This window comes from Malania oleifera, chromosome 11, assembly GCF_029873635.1.
Source record: "Malania oleifera isolate guangnan ecotype guangnan chromosome 11, ASM2987363v1, whole genome shotgun sequence".
NCBI classification, from domain to species: domain Eukaryota; kingdom Viridiplantae; phylum Streptophyta; class Magnoliopsida; order Santalales; family Ximeniaceae; genus Malania; species Malania oleifera.
In genome coordinates, this window is record NC_080427.1 from 54766204 (window position 1) to 54790115 (window position 23912).

At 34.9% G+C, this 23912-nt stretch overlaps 1 protein-coding gene across 9 annotated transcripts; it reads right to left on the reverse strand.

The window, feature by feature from the left end:
* Window positions 1-485: 485 nt before the first annotated feature.
* LOC131168471 (shaggy-related protein kinase epsilon) lies at window positions 486-20317 on the reverse strand. Of its 9 annotated transcripts, none has more exons than XM_058127920.1 (14): window positions 20121-20317; window positions 16494-16773; window positions 10447-10681; window positions 10267-10359; window positions 8273-8332; window positions 7883-8155; window positions 4193-4267; window positions 4059-4115; window positions 2167-2307; window positions 2003-2053; window positions 1802-1897; window positions 1626-1709; window positions 938-1040; window positions 486-806 (listed from the first exon to the last, which is right to left on the reverse strand). In XM_058127920.1, the coding sequence occupies exons 3-14, from the start codon at window positions 10567-10569 to the stop codon at window positions 724-726; spliced, it is 1239 nt and encodes a 412-aa protein (XP_057983903.1). In that variant the 5' UTR covers window positions 10570-10681; window positions 16494-16773; window positions 20121-20317; the 3' UTR covers window positions 486-723. The 9 variants fall into 9 exon arrangements, with proteins under 9 accessions (XP_057983903.1, XP_057983906.1, XP_057983901.1 ...); XM_058127923.1 differs by having other exon boundaries at window positions 10456-10681; window positions 16494-16595; window positions 20121-20292; XM_058127918.1 differs by having other exon boundaries at window positions 16494-16595; window positions 20121-20292.
* Window positions 20318-23912: the final 3595 nt, after the last annotated feature.

A 23912-nucleotide genomic window follows, 5' to 3' on the forward strand; every position in this document is an offset into this window, starting at 1 on the left:
ACAACATTGACAGTGCTATAGTCTGGCTACAGGTTGTGTTGTTTGGCTACAGCACAGTAATTGTTGTAGGACAAATAGAAAATCAAAAATAACATGGAAAGAGGATCAAATATGAAGGCGGAAGAGAGAGAGAGCAAAAAATAGAAATTGATGCAGGTCAGAAAAGATGAGGGAGGAAGAAGGGTGAGGCTGGAAGAGAGGGAGGAAATTGAACAGGATATTTTGATTTCAAAATGACAGCTTACTAAAATACAGCACAAGCAAAGTACTTATACACCCAACGATACATCTAAAACAAATAAATACAAAGTAACCCTAACTAAAACAAATAATCCCAAAATATAGCCCTAAATTAGCTGTACTTCCAAAACAGCTAGAATTTTAACCAAACTAAAAATTCTAGGTACAATATAAACATCTATAGTTCCCATTGCTTGTTCTCATAATGCTATCATATTCACTTCAATTGAATAATTTTACAAACATTAACACACGAACGAACAAGGATCCATTTGCATTGCCATTTCCAGAGTCTTAACCCAGCACGACGTTTTTGTACTCATCAAATAACAAGAAACCATAAGCACTCACCATTAGTGTTTTTCTTAACGAAAACTTAACATACAAACAGAGATAACACTACTTGCTACTTCAGACAATATGGAAAGCAAACAGGGTACAATGGTACAACAACTACACTTCCACAAACATTGATGTTACAATCTAGGAACCAAGGAAGGGGCACTGCTTCCTAGCATGCTCCGGTATCAATTTACACAGAAGCTCCGGAGACGCTCCTTTCAGCTCTGAAAATGCCAAGCATCATCATTCAGGGCACACAGCATCAGCAACTAGTTCTATGCAAGTTGATGCATTGACACACAAAAAAATGGGGGGAAAAATGAAATACAGAGAGAATGGGTAAACAAAAATGAACCTTGGGGTCTAAAGTTGAAGAGAGGAGGCAACGGCCGCCCATTTGGAAGACGGGTATTGGGATCACGAAGTTCATCAAAAAATGGATGGATACAAGCCTCTAACTGCAAAAAATAGACAGGTGATGATTTGATTATAGTCCAATAAAACAACAGTGCATTATCATGCAGTAGAATCATTCCACTTCTTTGTTCTATAGCAATTAAGAGGTCAGTCTATTTATATTTCATAGCATCTGAAACGAATCTATCTGATTATGCAAGTAATTTTCAGGAGTCAAATTTTCACTATTATTTCCAGTGAAGGCCCCATTTTCTACAAGGCTTTGCCTGGGAAGATGGTTGTAGCCCTCAAATACTCGATTCAACGTCCTTTGCACACCTAGATTCAAGTCCTTCACACACCCATATCCAGACATTTACAGCTCCTGAACCACTTGTTATCCAGAAAAGCAGATAAAAGCAACCAATGACGACTAAAGTTTGAGAAAGTGCAACATCACAAAGTGCAAGGATATCCTCATGTATGAATGGAATGACTAGAAAATGCCTAGACATTAACAATCAGAACTGTGGAGGTAAGACATTGTACCCTCCCCAACCCACAACAGCACGAGGGCTTTGTACAATGTGTACAAACATGTGCTTTGCGTAAGGGCATTAGAGTGATAAAAAGCAGGATATACTCACAGCAGTACACCTTAGATTTGGAGAGTATTGAAGAAGTCTTGAGACAAGATCTACTGCTTCTGGGGGCATGCGCTTGTGAAAAATCTGGGCAGAAAAGAGTGTGAGAAGAATTTGCAGTGTAGAATGTAAAAGAGCAACAGTAGTTAAACAATGTCAATATTAAACAGGGTGCTCACTTTGTGCCATGGGTGAGCCTTGATTTGTGGGAACTTAAACTCGGTATAGTTAGGATTCATACACTTGATTTCCTCACGAGTTGGCGTTCCCAGTACCTAAACACAGGAAACTAGAATTTCAGCTCAAATCTTTGGGAGGCAATCAACGAATATCTTCAGCAGAAATCTTTCTTGTGCAAGCACAGCCCAGAGACTATTTACCTTAATTATCTCAACCAGCTGATCAACTGCACTCTCACCTGGAAAGAGAGGCTACCAAATGTGGAATGGGGGGAAAGGGAAAAAAGAATCGCCATTAATAACAAGCAGTCATACACCAATTGCACCAAACAAAAAGCAAAATATTACAAGCTCACGAGTACAACCTGTCCAAGAAGCAGTTCTGCAAGGACACAACCAACTGACCATATGTCAATAGCAGTCGTGTACTCAGTTGCCCCAAATATGAGTTCAGGAGCTCGATAATAACGGGAACAAATGTATGATATATTTGGCTCACCCTTAACCTGTTACAAATAATTAAATGAGAAGTAACTTACGCAGCATAGTTAAAGAATGGTGTTGAGGTACATTAATCAGGAATCATGATTGATAAAATGGAGACAATTCAACAAGAAGAGGAAGCTAGAAAAACACAAAATAGGATAAAGGATAAACTCTGTCATTGCCTATGTACATTTGAGGATCCTAATGTTTTCGCCATTAGAAATTTTTTTTTTAAAAAAATTTATACAATTTTCAAAATCCTGCAAATGGTTTTTGAAAAAAAAATATAAGACATCATACAGAAAACAATGGACGATATATTTCAAAATCCTGCAAATGATTTTTGAAAAATAATAATAATAAGAAGAAGAAGAAATCAGACAGAAAACAATGGAAGAAATATGGTAGAGCATTTTTCAGCTGCTACTTCACACAGCGCTGCAACTCTCCAAGTTGAACTAAAGGCCAAAACAAACCCAACCTTCTAAACTAAATAAGAATAATAAACCAATTAGAATTCTGGCTTCCATCTCAGCTGTAATCATTAACAAGTAATTCTTCAAAAGTCCAAATATTTAATGTCCTTTAAAAAATTTAAAAAAAAAATAATAACTAATAACATCTTACAATGTAACTGAAATATGTTTGAAGTACCATAAACAAGTTATGTCACCTCCATCATAAATCTTCATTCAATTTTTAATAAAAATAAATTTCTTTCTTTATAGTTATACATGTTTATCTTTTCATAGTTTTTTTAAAAATTTTGTATCACACCATTATGAATTAGAAATCCTATTCATTGCAGGATGCCACCAGGGGACATGGCATCCAGACCAGTTGGGCCCAGATAAATGTCAGGCCAACCAATTACAAAATGTCACATCATCCACGGAAGCATTCCATGATGGGATCCCCGCAATGAATAGCAGAGCTAATCTAAGTTTCTTGGAGAATATGATCAAGTAATATTTTATTGAATACAAATTTTGTACAGCAATAATTTAGGATGTTAAAAAGTAGAAACTTAATTGTGAGATAGTTTTATGAGTTAGTTATAAGTAGTTACGAGCTACTAATGGGATACGTAATATTTTCCTATATTGCCATTAGTTTTATTCTCCAACCAATACTTGCAGGAATATTTAAGGAATATAAAAGAGGACAATCCCTTTTCTGTGTAGATAACGACGACGACAACAATAATAAGAGTGCAGCCATCATTTCCAGCAACTTTACAAACATGCATCTCGAAACTGAATTGGAGCTTTTTTGGGCCCCACACAAATTATCACTCAAGCCTGCGTTGGACCCAAAAGAGCACCACATTGGATTTTGGATGCAGTGTTTGTAAACTTGTCAAGAAGGCTACCATTTTCCTAATAATAAATATGACGGAGTAGAGAAGGCCTTTAAAACCAATTAGAATTAACCTTTTATCCAACAATGTTTACTGCATATGTAGTACTTTCAACTTCAAACTATTAAAACTGATAAGTTCAACCCAACCTTGGTCTCATTTGGTTTTCTCAACCTAGGCCCAATCTTCAATTTTTTCAAACTAAGGCCCAAACAGGCAACTTTTCAGGTTGGGCTCAGTATGCCTGCTTGTGTTGCATTCCTATCACAGCATTTTAATGTTTCATCATTTCATGATTCAAATATTGATAATTTATAAACAGAGTTTGGCACTTCAACTCACTCTTCGCAGCTTTGTAAATAACAAATTTAAAACATGAGATTGAGAAATCAAGAAAAGCAGAAGTCTTACCAAAACTTTTGCACTTCCAAAATCACATAGCTTGAGCTGATGAGTATGTGGATTAACCTGCAACAACACATATTGTTTGGTCAATGATATTCAATAACTTAACATTGAAAAATTACTCAGTTTCAAATACTAACCAGTAGGTTCTGAGGCTTAATGTCCCTGTGGCAGACACCTATACCCCCATGAATGTATGCCAAAGCTCTACAAATCTGTTAAATTTCAACAGATTGTCATAACACAACAAGGGTCAGATGATGCAACAAAAAATATTAGCAAGATAACCCTCGATCACCACCTCAAAATCTCTGATAGAGTTTAAGTGGAAAAGATAGTTGATCACAACAAATTTCAACTGCATTAGAGGTGAGCATGCTAAAGCAGAGACAGTATAGATTACCACTGCAAACTTAGTTATAATTTTACTTCAAGAAAGAAATATGATTGAATTGGACAGGAAAGGAAAACCTGAAAACAGAAACTTCCTAATATATGGCAGTAATGATGTATATAAATGTTAACCATAAAGGAAAAAAAGTTTATGCTTTCTCGACAACTTTGAGGATACATTAACAAAACTGGAAACAAAATGAGTGAGGCATAAATGGAAAAATTAACAGTTCAATTCAACACATCCAAGCTTCAATCCCAATTCCCAAAATTAACCATTCAATTCAACACAACCAAGCCTCAATACCAATTTTTTTTTATAGCAAAAGAAATTCATTAATAGATTAAGAATAACACACAGGAGAATATGACATCTACTTAACAAACTCTGAGGTAACCCCCCCAAAAAAAAAGGGAAAAACCAAAAAGTAGGGACCAAATCTCAATCCCAATTTCCAATTGTCTCATAAATTTGCTAAACTAAGTATTTAGTATTACATGAGTTCTCAACTCCATTCATCATCATTTAATTCTATGAACCATACTTTTTATTTCATCTGCATTACATAGAAAAATTACTTTTCAATATCTCCTCACTATCTATTTCTCTTGTATCCTACTTTTTAAATCAATTTGTTGTACGCATGCCACACCCGCCTATTAAATCAAAAACCTTTAATTCTGAAATAAAAATTCAAATTCCTTATAGAATTGTCAAATTCATCCCATGTTGACTGAAGCTCTGTGATGTGAAAAAAGCCCACATCACAAGATAACCTTTCAATATGCCCAATAAGAATTCCATACAGCCCCTCCAAGCTTTCCTACTTTGAATTTTTCATGACCTTATCTTGAAAGACACAAATCTTTCCAAAAACAAAACTTACAGTTTCTACTCTTGTTAATCGCTTGTATGGTTATAATAACTATTTTATTACGCTAATTTTTCATTCAGAGAAGAAAAATGACCCTAGCTATTGTTCTATCAATTTAACATTGTTAGTCATAATTATAACTAGTTATCTATGCCATTCGATATGTACATATCATGTTAAAACTTGATATGCATTGTTGGTGCACAACCTAATAACTTGAGCTTTTAGGTAAAGTGACAATCTAACATGGTATCAAAGCTAGTTACCAGGAGGCCTTGGGTTCTAATCTTGTTGCCTATGTCTATTGTCTGGTGTTTAAAAAAATTATTGTGTTCCCTATCATGGGTGTTATTTATCGTTTGTCTCTCTCCATGTGTAGAGGAGTGTTAAGTCGGGCTGCACTTGTAGGGGAGTGTTATATCTTGATACACATTGTTGGCCCACAACCTTGTAGCTTAAGCTTTTAAGTAAAGTGGTAATCTAATATGTCACATTTTCATTATTTATAGAGGCTTTATTTATTTATATTATTTTCATCATCACCTGCCACCATTATTGTCATCAATTTTTCCCACAATTGATTGAATTACTTGGCTCAAGCCTTACTCAAAGGTCCTAGAATGCATGACATTGAAGGGTCATGATTCACCATATAAGATAAGATCAATTACAGGATATGTCACAAGATCTTTATTTAATCACAGGTTTGTGTGACGTTTTCAAGAGACGTGGCTTCGTGGGCTCAGGTTGGGGTCCATGGGGAACAACTCTTTAGCCTTTCTTGCATAGCTGAAGTGTCCCCCATGTGCGCTATTGGGTGACGACACAAGGTTTACTATGCTCCCATCACCCATTTGATTGCCCAGACTGTCACATCTGTACTGCAAAAATATCTTATTATTCTTTCCTTTATTTTTATTTTTTTGGGGGGGCAGGGGAGGGATAATGTGCATTTTTCCTATTAGCTTTCTCATCCTTTAATATATTTCCTTAAAAACTACCATAGCTTGTTCCTATATAGACATGACAAACCTCACACTATAAATTGCCCCCCATGCCACCCCACCCCCACCCTCACCCGCATTGGGGGTGGGGGGGGGGGGGGAGCTTTTGCACATCTTGGAACACTCTCTATGAACTAGGCATTTCTGTTTTTCTCCCTTCCTTTCATGATCTCTATCACTGACCTTACATCAAGTGTTTCAAAATCATTCTCCTTTCTTCATCTTTCCATACTTGAAAATGTTTTTTGAAAACAAATAAATTTATTGGGAGAAAATCATACTTAAAAATATTGATCTTACATAAAGCTTAGGCATGCATTGTTGCTTCCCACCTGCCAAAGCATTGAGCTCCCAATGAATTCCCAAGTCCTGCCTTAGTCCTTTCTTTCTCATTGCTTGAAGGTAATTTTCTCATTACTTAAATATAGCACTTTCTCCCTAATCCAACAGAACCCTTGATGCCTTATATCTCATCATCCTTTACTAGAACCCTTCTAGTACTCAAATTTTAAAAGCGTTTCTTGTGATCCAATTTCCAACTTTTCCTTTCCATTATCCTCGCACTTTTTTTTTTAAACAATTATTGTATCAATCCCCTGTTTCTACATTATACAGCATAAGGCATCGTATGCCTTAAAATTTAGTCTAACTTCCTCCGCCTGCAAAATGCACAGGAATAAATAAAAAAAGTAGCTTCACAAAAGATAGAACACTAATACTATAAAGGGGATTCTCCCTTTTGTGTCTTCTTTTAAAAATGTCAAATTTATCCCCATAACTACCAATGATTTTTCCAAAATACTCCTTTAACTAATCACAACTGTCACAAAATACCCTTATAATTTTGTCAAATTTATCCCTATAACTACTCATAACTATCCCAAAATATTCTTATAATTATCTCCAACTATTCCAAAATGACCTTATACTATTTAATTAATTATTATTTCTTTATAATTTTTTTAAAGTTTTGAAAAATGGTTAGCCATGGAGCATGCACATAGTGTGTGCCCATGGCTAGTTAAAATAAAGTTAAGATTTCTCTAATGAGTTAATAAGAAGCAAGCATTAAATTAGGTAGGTTGTGGCTCTAGGATGCATTTGGAAATTTCTTTGTTAGGGTGCTTTCATTTTCAATTCTTCTTTTCTACAACCTGAGCACATCATGCCTGATGTGTCTAACACGTGTTTCAATTCCCAATGTGGAAACATGCTTCCAAAAACTTCAACTCCATGCGCTAGTTTCCTTATTTGGGAAATGGAAATGAACAAATAGAACACAACAAGGCACTCTCAATTGCACTTATGCACTTTTATTCTTCAAGATGTAAATTAATAATGCAAATCATCCTAGAAAAATCAATCCAGTTGTTTCACCAAACCAGAACGAGTAAATATTAAATACCAAGAAGAAATATATCAAGAAAAAATAGCTACAGCATTCATTGCAAGGGCCGGAAAAAACTAAAAGAAAGAGAAAGAGAAACTTTATGACAGTATAAACTCTATGTATGAGCAAAAACATAACAGATGTACCATAATTTTTTTAATGCTAGACCTGATAAGTGTAAAGTTTGACATATATCAGAGGCATTCGCTGATTCGCTCTGCTGTAGTGTTTTGCGACACGATAAACAGTTTCAGGTACATATTCAAGCACCAAATTGAGATAGAGCTCATCCTTGTCCGTAGTTGAAAAGAAACAATGTTTTAGAGACACTACATTGGGGTGATCAAGAAGGCGCATTGTCTGCAACTCACGGTTCTTATATCTCTTATCTTGAAGAACCTTCTTGATAGCAACAGTTTCTCCAGTTTCTAAGCACTTAGCCTGCAAATAAATAAAATGAGACAAAAATAATATTTCTGATTGAAGCTTCGCTTTGTACATGCCATTCTTCTTCGGTATGATTATCAATGGTTCATATTATAAAATTTTAAATATTACCTGAAATACAATACCAAAGGAACCCTGTCCAACAACACGTTCTGCCATGTAACTTATGGTCTGAGGTAAGAAAACAAATTATGAGTTAAATATCTGTATTACCTAAAAAATAATGCACTACAAGCAAAACAATACCTACATACAATTCCACAACACAGATAACAAATTTATTGTACAGAAGGGGGGTTGTCAAAAGAAGGGGGTGAGGAGAGGAAGAATTTGTAGTGTCACATAAAACTCCACAAGACAGATAAAATTTAGGGCTTGTTTTTTGTATCATTTCAATTTTCTGTTTTTGTTTTTGTACAGTAAAGAAACAAATTATGAAAACATGTTTGTTCACATTGCCAGTTTTCTATTTCTGTTGATAGTTTTCAGTTGTTTGCAAAAAAACTGAAAACTATGTTTTATGGTTTTCAGTTGTTTTAGCAACCTAATGCCAGAATATTTTAGTATCCAGATTTAACTTTTTTGGATTAAATAATTAATTTCATCCAATTTCAAAATTAAAATTAAAATTAAATGAACATATGAATTTAAAAGATAACTGAAATAAAAAATGCCCATACAATTTTCAAAAAATTAAAAAGATAATAAAGCCATTTACAAAATAATTTTACTATATTTCAATTGTCATACAATAAGATTGTTCTTGTAAAGTGAACTTTGAAATATAATAATTAAGTAATATAATTATAATAATTTTTATTTTTATTTTAGTATTTTTAATCTATATTACTTTGTACTTTATTATTTTAATCATATTTTGTAACTGTTATTTGATTCAAGGATTTTTAGTTTCTATTTCTGATTTAAGTTTTCATATTTGGTTTTTGTTTTCATCTTATCTAAAAATCAAAGACTAACCAAAATCTTCACAATAGATTCCCATTACCTAAATCTAATTTCTACTCCCAACTGCAAAGCACTATTGTACAAAACCATTATGTTCTATCAATAGTTTCCCTTGCATCTAGAATTCCCAAGTTTGTCTTGTCTTTTGGTCCTAAAAATAACCTAAAAACTTATTTAATCATGAAGGTAAGAATGTCATTATGTATTCAAGACACTACTTACAATAATTAGTTAACCTCCCAATGCTACTTAAAAGTCATGGGCCCATGACTAGTTTCTCCTTGCATTTTTTTTGTAATTCACAAATGTAAACAAGTAGATGACTTCAGAGAGAAACAAAAAACATTTTAGATGCATCCTTGGTTACGTGTGTGCATGCGCATGTCAGAGAGAGAGAGAGAGAGAGAGAGAGAGAGGAATTTTAATTCAAGCATGTGTTGAATTTGGTGCTCAATATAATAAGTATGATACTACTTTTGATGATTTTGTACATTGCATTGAAGCCATGAACCTCAAAATTAGTACAGATCTTGCTCACATGCCATAAGGCCTAAAGGCACTACTAAGATACTGCCTCATATTCTCTTGCATTCAATGCAATCGCTGGCCTTCAATAAAGTGCTCAACAAATCAAATAAAATATATTTCTAAAAAAATATATGTCAGAACCAGTATGCATTACAATCAAGTTGTACATGCCAAAAAAGTAAAGCTGAGAAACAGCTTGCGAGTTATTTTTCACTAATTACTAGCCATAGGCACATGCTTCATGCTCCGCAGATCTCTGATTATGCATTACTGAAGAAGACAGTGAGTGGAAATTAAAATTTTAAAAGAAAGATAGTTCATCATGAAAGAGTAGAGGAAGTACTTTACAAGAGAGATTTCAACAATCTACTGGCTGAACTTGGAAATTATAAAAATTGAACTTTGAAGGCTGGAACAAAATAAATCATAGTCAATCTGGCTGGAACAAAATAAATCATAGTCAATCTTACCAAAACAAGCTTTTTATACTCGCAATTGTAATCAAACTACTAATTACACAGATTCATATGTCATCACACTTCAATTCACAATTTGAGCATTACAAGTACAATATCTAACTCTGGGGGGGGGGGGGGGGGTGGAACAAACACCTGTTTGGGCTGACCATTCCTGCCACCAATCGTAGTAACAATAATGTGGCCTGTTTCTGTCCCATTGCCATCAACTACTGTTGCCTCCATTTCCTAAGACAAAAAACCATCAATGGGAAAACAATGCAGGAGCAAACAGTAAAATAAAAACATCATACAATTCCACTTTAAGAAAGCAACCTTTTCAACCTTGTCATCTCTGATCTTCATTTCATTGATTTCCTCAGGGAGCTTATCAACGAACATTGTATTGCCACCAGGCTTTCCAATCGCTGATGCAGGTGCTATGCCAGTAGAAGCCATCCGCAAGTAACAAAACAGAAGTACAATGTATACAGTTGCTTAACTAACAAGATCCAAATCAGAAAGAATCATCCTTTTACTTTGAAAGTATAAGACATCTACAGATCTGATGCTGCAAAATTAGGTGGAATACGAAGATGTGAAGTAACTTTTATCATTGAGCACAAGGAGGTATCAATCACAACCACTAGAGGCCATTGTTATCACTATCAAAAATTAAGAAAATGAAAGCTAAAAAGCAGAAGTAAACACTAAAAACTGAAAATTAGCAACCTGTTGGTTAATAATATATATATATACACACACACACATATATGAAACTAATACTAATTGAAAACTTCATTAAACAAATGCTACTTGAGCATTTTTGTCCTCGAATCTCGTAACAATTAAAAAAATGATATAAATAATAGAAATACAAAAAAAAAATGCAAAAAAAAAATATTATAATTATAAAATTATTACATTATTTTATATATCAAAATTCACTTTTTGGTGCTTACAAAAATGGTATTCTATTTGTTTGCATTTTTCCCTGTTTTTAGGGCTTCCAATAATTAGAGTAGTGTCGTACCATACCAGGTTGGTCATTAGGAAGTGAAATGGAGCAACTTTAGTTTTCTCCTCATCTCTCCGCATCATTTGATATCAGATCACCTTGATACTCTCTATCCTTACCTTCAATCTTTCCTTTTTATTTCCCCATGTTTCTTTCCATCTGCTCTTTAAACATGAAGCCTTTCCTCTTCTGCTACAGACACCAACTTTATCCTGTGATCTTTCCTTCCTATTTTTTAATCTCCCGCTTCCTACCATATAGGAATCCCAGCAAGCAAAAATTCATCCATAACCACTCCCAGGGTTCAGTTTCTCATTTTCAAAAAATTTTGAAAAATAAATAAATAAATAAATAATCTGTCACAGCCCTTCTTCAGATTATAGTACGTCACAATTAAATAAGCAGCCCTCACCACCACAGTCAGAACACTCTGACCAGCTGGAAACTAGAGCCCTGATTCCTTCCACCATGTCAACCACTGCAATGCACCACTAGGAAGTTGGACCATCACCTGCCACTTCTGTTTCTTACTCTGGTCATGATCTTCAACAAAAATGAGACTACCAACAACTACATCCTTCAATATAACAAAACACTAGAAATCTCCACCAAAGGTTCCCAGAAAAGGCCCCACACACCTCACGCACCAGTAATCTGTATCCACACTGTGGCTCCCGGTTCCCCTTGTCACTGCTTACCCAGTTGTCATTTTCACCATCAGTTTCACATTTTTGCTGGAATCTAACCCGCCCTGCTCCAGCCCCTACCTATGTACCATTCTATCCAACTGACTCCCAATTCTTCTTCCTTCTCAAGCCAAATTCAAGCATCCAACTTGCAAAACCTTTCTCAATTTTTTTTTTTCTCTTTAAAATTCAGTTCAGCTTTTCTTCATTAATAAAAAAAAGAATGGAGAACCCTTGTTTGAGCATTACAAACACCTACATGTCCTATTTCCAGTACCATTAGATGCCTTTCTAGGCCTTGCACTTCAGCACTACAAACAAATCTATGCTGGAAGTCTGAAATGCTATTTGAAGTTGTCATTTTCAAACAGCTGGGACTTGAAAGCTTTTGGAGAACATTACTTTTAGGTAAATGGGCCTAAATTAAGTTATCAAAGTGATTTTCCCTCTATTTTCTAGCTTAATCCTACTGTTCTAAAAAAACTGGAGTAAAAGAAAAAGCAGCAGGAAAAAAAAATAAAATCGTTTGAACCTTGCCCTAACTTTTTACTTTAAGGCTATGCAATATACCCTCCAAAGGTGTTGCTAAATGGAAGGATCTTATCAACGTTCATGAATGATAAATCATAGATCAAACCTCCCAATCGAAAAAATTCGGTGCTATTATATCATATCATATAGCTTTGTATTGGCTAAGTTCACGAGCTGGAGATAAGTGAACTCGAACCACTAACCTTCACTAAATTAAAAAAAGAAAAAAGAAAAAAAGCACAGTGACCAATGCAGAGTTGTCTTCAGAGGTTGAACTGTACCAAATAGGGTGCAGAAAATTGTATGTTCTGAGGGGAAAAGAAAAATAAATAAAAATAAATAAACACACTTTAACAGCACTTTGAATAAGCTAACAAACAAGTTCCAGCCACGAGGAAGAGAACAATTGAATCATCAATCACCTATCAATCAAGATTCAAGAAAAAGGTATAAACACTATAATTTCCCACACTTCTGAAATTCGTGAACATTGGAAGAGACCAATTGAATCTCCTACCAATCAAGATTCAAGAAAAAGGTACAACCACTATACTTTCCCACAGTTCTGAAATTCATGAAGATTGTAAAGATCATTTATAAGGGGGAAATAAATTGGAGATTCATATTTCAATGGCATCGGTCCTCCTGATAAATTTGATGATTGGGTGTTTTCTTTGGACAACTATTTTCAGTGATTTGACCTCAATGAAGCCAATAAGTTGTATCTAGTAAAATGAAAGGAATGGCTAGAATTCAGTCAACAAAACAACAGGAAATATTTGAGAGAAAATGATATGGAGAGATTCAAGACACGGAATAAGATGAAGCACACCATGCAGGAATTGTTTGTAACCCATACCCATCAGTAGAATTTTCTAGAGCTTTTCCATTTGAAGCAAGAAAAGATATGTAGCCACTTATACCAGTAGATCCTATCATTTGGCTACTTATGTAGGTATGGAATGAAAAGAGGTTGTGATAGCTCTGTATGTGAAAGGGCTGGTGCAACTATTGCATCAAATGATCCAAGCTTGCTAACGTCCTCTTCTCTCTCTCTCACTTGGTTTTTTCTTCTATTTTCCGTGGATGTTATCATGGCTAAAGATGGAAAAAAAAATACCTATCAAGTCCATGGCTTTCCATCTATATTTGGAAAAGATTGGGGAAAGGGGTTTTGCTCAGTTGGAGCAAAAATTCCGATACAGGGGCAGGTGGATTAGGATCCCGAATTTGGCTGCACAAAGGGTGTACCATAGCTTTCCATGGTCTTTTTAAGATTAGAGCAGTTCATTCGATATAAGAAGTTTGGTAAAAATATTGTATTGGGTGGCAATGAAGACAAATCATGAAGGCAGGTTCTTGGAACTGGTTTTGTGTTTGAATGGCAAGCGTAATGAGGAGAGTTGGCGAAGATATAATTAAGCGTAGGAGCCGATGGTAATCACAAACTAAGTTAGTGATTGCTAGAATTTGATCCTGAAGAAACTTGCAAGTGCTAATGATGGCCGGACTCGGAAAGATGTGTTGGTGGAAGGTTCCAAGCCAAGCAACCAGAAGGTTGGGAGGCAGTGCAATACCTGTGGAAGCTTAGTGCGTGCTAGGCAAGGAGTGACGGCAAATGACAATGCAGCTACTTCAGAGCAGGTAGGGTTTGTGAGACAACAAGGGCTGGGGCCTGTGAATCCAAGTGGAATGGTGTGGGCTTGGAGTGGATTGTGCTGGGTATTATTAATATTTCTCTGCATCTGGGCCAGTTGTTGGGCAATATAGCATTAGATTTGATAAATTTTAACAGGCTGTCTGATGCTTTAGCCAGCCTATCACTTCCAAACAAGGCTTTAGATCCAAACCATAATAAGTTGCTGCCTCTGTAAATAATAATCAAGGTTGTTAGAATCGGAATAATATATAGGATTTCTGCAGGATCGGATCGTAGGATCAAATCATGGATCGTAAGATTCTAGTTGCGATATAAAATAACTTTAAAATTTACGTATTTGACATTTCATAACAACTGTCAGTAAAACATTGGTAGTAAGTTTAAGAAATTAAAATAAATTTCAGAAATGTAGCTAGCTAGCATCTAGCATGCTTTTCCTTCAACAATTTTGACTCTAAAAAACTCTGAAAGGTCCAAATTGCAAAGTGCTCTGCAAAGGGCAGACTGTTACTAGCTTGTTTATTCAATATTTGCAATTAAAAAGAAAAGAAAAAGAGTTAAGAGAAGAGGAAGAAGAACTGCTAGTTTAGGGTTTGCTGGAACCACTTCTAAAACGGTACTTTTCCAAAAAAAAAAAAAAAGATGTACGCATCTTGAAATGTACTGAACTGGAAAAATGCTAGAAATCATAAGTACTGCCTGGTTGTGCTTAAAAATAAGTATTGATTTTAAGTACTTATAAAATAAATAATGTTTCAATACTCACTTTTATTATAAAATAAGAGCTGTTTGGATACATACATACATACATATATATATATATATATATATATATAATCATAAGAATAACATTATTAAACTTCAATTTATAATCATAACATTATGTTAATATTTGTAATTAACATTTTTAATACTCTTTAATTAACAAATTAATTATTATTTTTAAGTAAAAGTTTTAATTAACATTTAATTATTGTTATCTAACAAATTAATCAAAATTTTAGACTAACATTTTCTAATTAATATTAGTAATTAATTTTTAAATAATTTCTAATTAATATTTATGTTAATTAACAATTTTAATTGACATTTTAATATTTCCTAAATAACAAATTATTTTAATAAACATTTATAATATCTTATAATTAATAAATTAATTAAATAATAAATATTCAATTTTTTTAATATTAATTAATATTTATGTTAATTAATTGAAATTTTTAATATTTTCAAATTAATAAATTAACTAAAACTTTTAACTAAAAATTATGAATACAAACTGAGAAAATTAACTAAAATGTTTATTAATTAATCATGTTTTTTCATCTTCTTCCTCTAGATCTTGCAATGTAAGTCTTATAGTGCACCTGTGAGGAAGAGTGACTTAGTTACTGTGGGGGGCAGTAGAAGGGGTAGGGGTAGACCTAAAATAACTTGGGAGGAGATAGTGAGTAAGGATTTAATATCCTTGAATCTATCAAAAGAAATGGTCCATGATCGCATAAATTGGCGGAAAATGATTCATATAGCCGATCCCACTTAGTGGGACTAAGGCTTGGTTTTGTTGTTGTTGTTGTTCCTCTAGATCTTGGCTTCTTCCTTCTTCCAAAGCTCCATCGTCGTCCCTCTTCCTCCGCAACCTCTCTCACTCCACCATCCTTGCTGCCTCTGATTTTGAAATATTTGAACACCCACAACCATTGCTCCAATCCAGAAACCTCCGATTTGCAAACCCACCCGCCAAATCTCTCTGTAAAATCCTCATTGATGACGAAACCCTCATCAATGATAGTGCTTGGTTGTGGCTGGAGGGGGGAGCATCATGACCATGGGTGGAGGAGCACCGTCGTGGCCAGTGGGTGGAGGAGTGCCACTGTGACGGACGAGTGGAGGAGCACCATTGTGCGCCATCATGGCTACCACAAGCTCTAGATCTGGTGAGAGAGGGAGAGAGATGAGAGAGCCGAAGAAAAAGAAAGAGGGTAAATTCTGCCCTGTCTAATAAATTTCTTTGTTTATCCAAAAAAAAATAGGGCAAATGACCATCATGCCCAAGGATTCTTAAAAGTTACAAGTTCACAACCGTCTCTCTACAGTAACCATTTACAAGTAGTCCAAATATTCCCAGGATACTTCTGAAATGGTACTTATTTTTGCCAAGAAAAGTAGTTTGAATTAAGTATTCATTTAGCTGTGAATCAAACAGTACTTTTTCAGGCAACTACTTATTTCAAGTCATTTTTACAATGAGTACTTTTAAGCGGTTCCAAGCAGGGGTAAATTTAATGAGCTGCAGTAAACTTCTCAGCTTTTGCAGCTTTGTCACTAGACCATAAGAAGAAGAAGGAGAACTTTTTGTTGGCCAAAAAGAAAAGAAGAAAAAGAAAGTTATCTGCTCTCTGCATTGGGGAAAAAATAGGTCTTTGGCTTGTCAATAATAAGAGAAAGGAAGAGGAAGAAAGTAAAGAACCACAAAGATAATGCATACCTGCTACGAGCCTGCAACTTTAACCTCTCAGCCTGATTGTATAACTCCCTGGTTGTTGAAGCTCTCTGTTGATCTCAAAGTCTTGGCTTGTCTCTGCTACTGCTGGAAGAAAGAACAGTCCCAAGACAGCTTGAGTTCAGCCAATCAAGAACTCTCTAAGCTCTGAGAGAGGATTTCAAAGGAAAAGAGCTTTCAGGAGATGAGTGGCTGCTCTCTTGACTTGGTACAAACAAATCCCAGGAGATAGTTGTTACTTTGCCCTTATTTTGCTGCATTTGGGCTAAATGGACCAAATTTTGTGTCTGTTACAGAAGTATGGTGCTTGAGCCAAAAACAAAATATAGATTAGGCCTTTTTCTTTAAATTCCTAAAGAGACAAAATTCATATTTTGTGCACAAGTAGGTTCAGTAGGAACCCAAGTAGCATTGTTGAAGGAGAACAAAGTTCAGGGCCTCCTGAACAGAGCTTTGAAGCAACTAGCCCTACTAGAGTTGCTCGCTTGGAGTAAGGCTATGAACCTTCTCATTCAGGCAAACCTTGACCTCCATTAACTTGGTTATTTGAAAATTGAATGGAGGAACCATGTTGTTTTTTCCCTTAATTCTCCTCATTTCTACATTCTTATTCTTCCACTCTTCCTCTTTGCCCTCCCTCACTCCCTCTCATATCAAATTCTGCATCAGGTAAGCAGTGTAAACCGTTGGTACGAGTGCACACATACACACACAAAGCAAAACAATAATGAGAAAAGAGAAGAACACAAAAATTTTACATGGTTCAGTAGTGTGTTGCTGGGACACAAAGATCACCGACACCCAATTGACTAAGAGACAAGATAAAATTGCAAGAAATTAAAGAAATTACACGTGGGCAAGCGCTCCGTGCATGCTCCACAACTTTGGGGCATTTTGGGTAACTCTGGGTGGTTCTAGGGGTATTTTCAGAAGTTTGGAGTAGTTATAGGTGGTTATAATGAGCAGCTTCTAATAAATAATCACGCAACAATATTTATGCAATTGTCCCAAAAGCCAAGGCATGGCTTTGTAAATATGCTCTTGGTTGCTCACAGAGAGTAACCATACATATTAATTCTTGGATAGCCGCGCTAAATATAGATCCCTCCATTTCCCCATTCTGACCCACTTCCCGTGCCAGTGAAAAGACCCTATTAAAGTCTCCTACAATATACAATATATGGGTATTAAAAAAAAATTTGGTAACGAAAGATTCTTATTATAAATGAATTTCTAAGAATTCTTTTCTATTTCTAGTTCTAGAAACATTGGTTCATTTCTTGGTGTAAAAAAAATATATTATGCACTAAATACATGTATATACATGTATATAAATATTTATATGTATAAATAATATTGTATAAATAATATGTATAAATATTAAATATATAAGTATAAATTAAAAAAATAATAATAATCATGCTACAATATTTATGCAATTGTCCCAAAAGCCAAGGCATGGCTTTGTAAATATGCTCTTGGTTGCTCACAGAGAGTAACCATAGATATTATCCTATAAAGTTTCTTCACGGAAAAAGCCACCATGCTACAAAATGTTGACCATACATGCCCTGGAAAAACAAACACCTGCTACTGCATAAACAACCTAAAACTACTTAATTAGTCTTAAAAACTAGCATGGCATGGCACACTGTGCCCATACTAACCAGACAAGAAAAAAAACAAGTCTTTATGCATGCTCCATGCAAGTTTCAACTTCCCATGTAACAAATTCCCTTCTCCCTTTACTTTTTTTTTTTTTTTTTTTTATTTGAATGAGTAGTGTCCCACCACATGGGTGAGACCAACACTACAAAACTCCACCTCATGCACATGCGATGCCACTGACCAAGCACATAACCAACACCTTGATATAAGACCACCACTTGCCACCTACCATTACCACCAAATTGGTGGTATCGATTAACTTCTACCAATTTCCAACTTAGGGTCCCTTCATCACTACACGAGTACACTTTGATATTTTAACATACCCACCTTGACCAATGATCTTGTATCCCCACAAATCTGATTTGGACAGAAAAAATCAACTTTTCTTTCAAGTGCAATATATGTATAACATTTTCAAGAATTCTCATTACACCATTATACATTTTTATCTAGATCCTACAAACTCCAAACTCCAGCCACGTTAGATTTTGAATCGTTTCTCATTGTCAAAAACCTATCCTCACATATATAATAAGAATCAAGCCATGATATGTCTAAGCAAATATTGATCTATATAAGCACATGTAACGAGTGGCATACTTGCACCACCATCAAGAATCCATTTTTCATGAGTATTAGAACCTTGATCGGCAGCATACACTTAATTGTCACTAATAACAATAACCTTATACCAGCATTCCTTCTTGACATACCCTTTCTTTCCATAATACCATCAAACAAGTCTAACATTCTAGATTTTGAATGGCTTCTAGATTATGTCCCATTTTACTTGACTATCCTCTAGTAGCAAGAGCTTTTTTCTAATGAACCTAGAACTCTCTTGATTGAGTCTTTATGCAAGCTCCGTGCAAGGCTCAACTTCCTATGCAACACACTCCCTGCTTCATTTTTTTAATTATTATTTTATTTGAATAATTTAAGTCCCATCACACGGGCTGGACCAACCAACACGTGCCTACATCCACAAATACCCTGCAAAATTTTAATAACTACCTTATGGTTTTAACCCTCAACTACAAATATAAATAGTCCCTAATAAAAATCCTAAAAAAAATCCATATAACATTATACAGATTACAGACACAGCATCCTAGCTCAAAACACAATATCATTATACCATTCAGCATCAGTGTTGGCAGCATTGGAATCATCACCTGGGAATGTTAGACATCTGGAGGGCTTAGGGCCCAACCTTCTCTCTTATAGAATTGGGCCACCCCTGAATATGAGCTACAAGTCACAACTCAACAGTCTACAACAAATTGACATTTTTGGTTTCCATAGAGAACTTACAAGTCTATGACTATGAGATGAGGCAGATGGCCTGCTATCTGCCGGAAGCTGTTCTTCAAAGGAAAAAAGTTTTAAAAAATGCAATTTGGTTCTAACACTATATCACAGTGTTCTAATAAAAAAATAAATAAACATTATATAACATTGTTACTTCAATAACTGTACATTGAGTTCAAACTGTAAGTTTTGTCCATCGAAGACACAAAATTACTGTCTTCGCCTTCTTCACTTTTCGATTCCTAGTTACTTTTTCCTTTCCCTTATTGCTGCAAGTCACCACAACAAAACATACAGATAACTCGCAAATTTGACATAAATAGTTTCTACATCGCCTTTCAATCTATATTTTCAAATACAAGGAACTCATGAAAAAAAAAAAAATGCCCCGTTCAATGGAACCTAATAGAACTATTTCCCTTAATTGAGCAAAAAATTGAAAAAAAAAAAAAAAAGCAAGAAAAAGAAAAAGCATAACAGTACATTTCTCCCCTTCTTTCTCTCGTACCAAACGCAAAACCAAAACGAAACGCAAACCAAACTTGAGCAATACCACATTATGCTTTTGCATGGAAGAAATGAAACCTAAAACCTCAAAACAGCGAACCCCTGTAAATTGCGGAGGCGTACCTGAACCATATTTTCTCACATTGTGCAAACGAGTGGTGCCTGTGAAAGCTCTGGATCCGAGCAAACCCTAGAAATGTTCCTTCGAGTAGAAGGAGAAGCGAGTCTTATGAGTTTCTTGCAGGTTTGACCAACTGCTACTCTCCCTCTCGGATGCTTTGCGCCTCTGTCTGTCTGATTCGGGTTTGGGGAAAAATAAAGCGGACCCCAACTTGTTTTATTAAATCTTGTTGAGGGAGAGTTCCGACATCCGGAGTTTGTTTTTTAGTGAATCGTGTCAGCTAATGGTTGGCTAGCCCAGAGAGTGACGTTAAGCTGTTGACTGATTTCGGGCCACTAATCTGCAACGGTACCTTTAAAGCGTATGTCTTCCTCAAATTTAGGCCGTTGGATTTCCGACGTCTTCTTAATACGGTACTTTTCTCAGAACATTTTTTATTTTAAAATATTATAAAAACTAGAATTGGTGCTGAGAATATTATATTTTTTTCAAATAGAAAAATAAAAAATTATGTTCGTAGACTGTCCAATGTTTTTGCAACTTTATAATGTTACAACTCTCTAAATTTGCAAAACACAATATTTTTTTTATTAATGAAACAAAATAATATTGACTGCGTCATTCCCTCTATTCTTTAGCCCAGGTGTATTTACACAACATGGAAAAATAAAATTTTTATATTCAACATGAAAAAATAAAATTTTTATCTCTTCGATCTTTAATTTTAATTTTGAGACTGTAGTAAAATTTGTATTGCTTCCCAAGATCTCGATACATGAAAACTTTATGCACGGTCCCTTTTTTTAATTAATAAAAAAGTACGCAAACTTACACATTAGACAATAGAAATTTACCTACAACTAGTTTTTTTTTTTTTTTTTTGTGTGCCAAAAATTAGGTTTTGTTGTTTATAGTTAAGTGATTTGGTTGAACTCAAGAAGATTGCATGTAATGGATTTTTATGATTAGTTTTTTTTTTTTTTTAATATGTACTTTGCACAATTCACATAGTTGTATCTTCACATAAGTGTAAGATAATAATTTTTTCACCAAGACTTGTAGAATCCATTCTTGATAATGCTTGATACCTATTATAATTTAAGTTTACAACTGATTTAATGTTACTATATAGGAAAATTCTGAGCATTCATCGTATTTCTCTATCAACATACGAGGGAGTTGTTGCATACAATTTGGTCATTGATAATTGAAAGAAGAAGCAATTGGAAAAAAAAAATATTTCTTCATCATTTTGTTCTTACATACAATCCAATATATAATACAATTACCTATTCTAAATAAGGAAACAATTTCCTATTGAATAATATCAAATCTCCCATAATTACCCACTTTCCTAATTTGTATTTTATTTACAAAGATATCGAGGTTGATATTTTAACACTCCCCCTCAAGTTGGATCATAAATATTAATCATCTCCAACTTGCTAATAAGATCATCAAAGCTCTGTCGTCTCAAGCCTTTAGTGAGGATATCTGCAGTTTGTTTCTTGGTTGGTACATAAGTCATACATATAATTCATTCTTCAATTTTTTCTTTAATGATGTGTCTGTCTACCTCCACATGTTTAATCCTGTCATGTTGGACTGGATTAAGAGAGATGCTAATAGCTACCTTATTGTCACTGTAGAGTTTGATAGGAGGGTTCACCGGTACCCGTAATTCCTCCAATAGTTTTTGTAACCACAATCCTTCACAAATCCCTTGAGCGACTGCCCTGAATTCAACTTCAGCACTACTACGAGCCACCACATTCTGTTTTTTGCTTCTCCAAGTCACGAGATTTCCCCAGACAAATGTACAATATCCTGTGGTGGACCTTCTATCTTCCACTGATCCTGCCCAATCTGCATCTATAAAGATCTCTACTTCCTTACTTTCACATTTCTTAAAGAAGAATCCTCTTTCCGGGGATCCCTTGAGATATCTAAGAATCTTGTATACAACATCAAAGTGAACTTCCTTTGGTGAATGCATGTGTTGACTTATTACACTGACTGCAAATGCAATATCTGGTCTAGTATGTGATAGGTAGATCAGTTTGCCAACCAATCTCTGATACCTCTCCTCTTCTACTGGTTTTCCACAATCTTCAACCTTCTTTACTGTTTCTATCGGGGTTTCGCTGGGTTTGCACCCTAGAATGCCAGTTTCAAGTAGGAGGTCGATAACATACTTTCGCTGAGAAACACTTATCCCCTTCTTCGTTCTTGCCACTTCCATGCCCAAAAAATACCTCATCTGTCGCCAAGTCTTTAACTTCAAATTCAGTAGTCAGAACCTTCTTCAATCTCTCCATTTCTACAGTATCATCACCAGTAAGGATTATATCATCAACATACACTATTAGAATTGTTTTCTTACCTCCTTCAGACTGTTAGAAGAATAGTGTATGGTCTGATTGCCCTTGTCGATACCCTTGATTCTTTAGTACCTTTGCGAATCTGTCAAACCACGCTCTTAGAGATTGTTTGAGGCCATATAACGATTTCTTTAGTTTACCCACTCTGTTTTCTTCATCTGTTCTACTGAATCCTGGTGGTATAGTCATGTAAACTTCTTCTTCTAATTCTCCATTTAAGAAAGCATTTTTAATATCAAGTTGTTGTAGTGGCCAATCTAAATTGGCTGCCAAAGACAAGAGAACCCGAACTGTATTTAAGTTTGCCACTGGTGCAAATGTTTCAGTATAGTCAATGTCGTAGGTCTGTGTAAAGCCTTTTGCAACAAGTCTGGCTTTATATCTTTCAACTGTTCCATCAGATTTACATTTCACTGTGAAAACTCATTTACAACCTACTGGCTTCTTCCTTTTCGGTAGATTTGTCAACTTCCAAGTTCCATTTTTTTTTCTAGGGCTCGCATTTCTTCCATGACTGCCTCTCTCCATTCTGGTATTTCTAGAGCTTCCTGAATGTTTTTTGGTACTTTCATCCTATCAAGATTAGAGACAAACACACGATATGTGATGACCCAAAAATATATATATGATTAAAGTACAATAATAATAAAATAATAAAAATGGTCATTAAGTTAATATCAATACAGAAATGTTTCTCTGTAGGGTCCTTGATTCCATGTTTGATGCCTAAGAAAGACCTTGTCTTAATGAGTGCTCAAAGACCATTGCGGCTCAGTCGCTCCCCGGAGGTCAGCCTCGTCAAAATGGAATTTCATAGAATAAACAGGATAGACACTGTTTGTACACGTAAATAAGTACATAAAATAATGTTTTGACTAACATAATTTGTAGAAATATATGATAAATAATAATAATATAGGTATCCTATGCGGGGCCCACAAGACTGTGTGGGGCCCACATGAGTCCCGAAGCCGTATGGAGGTTTACACGAGTTTCGAAACTGTGTAGGGCTCATAAAATCATATGAGGATTATTGGAGTTACGTAAGATCCGTTTGGGTCTCGAAGTGGTGTGGGGCCCACAAGACCATGTGGGGTCCACATGAGTTTTCAAAATTCAAATTTAATTCTTATTCAAAAATAAATAATAAAATAAATAAATACTAAAAATAGTTTAAAAGTAATAACAATGATAATAATAATGATAATAATGATTAAGAAAAATAATAAAATAATTAATTAACTAATTGATTAATTAATTAGGTAAGTAGTTAATTAAAAATTTATTTAATGGGAATGGTGGCAAGCACTCCCACATGGCTTCCATCCTCATCCCATACTCAACCCATACCTTACCCATTCTTTAATTTTTAAAAAATTATAATTTCACCCATCTCCCCACACTTTTATAAAT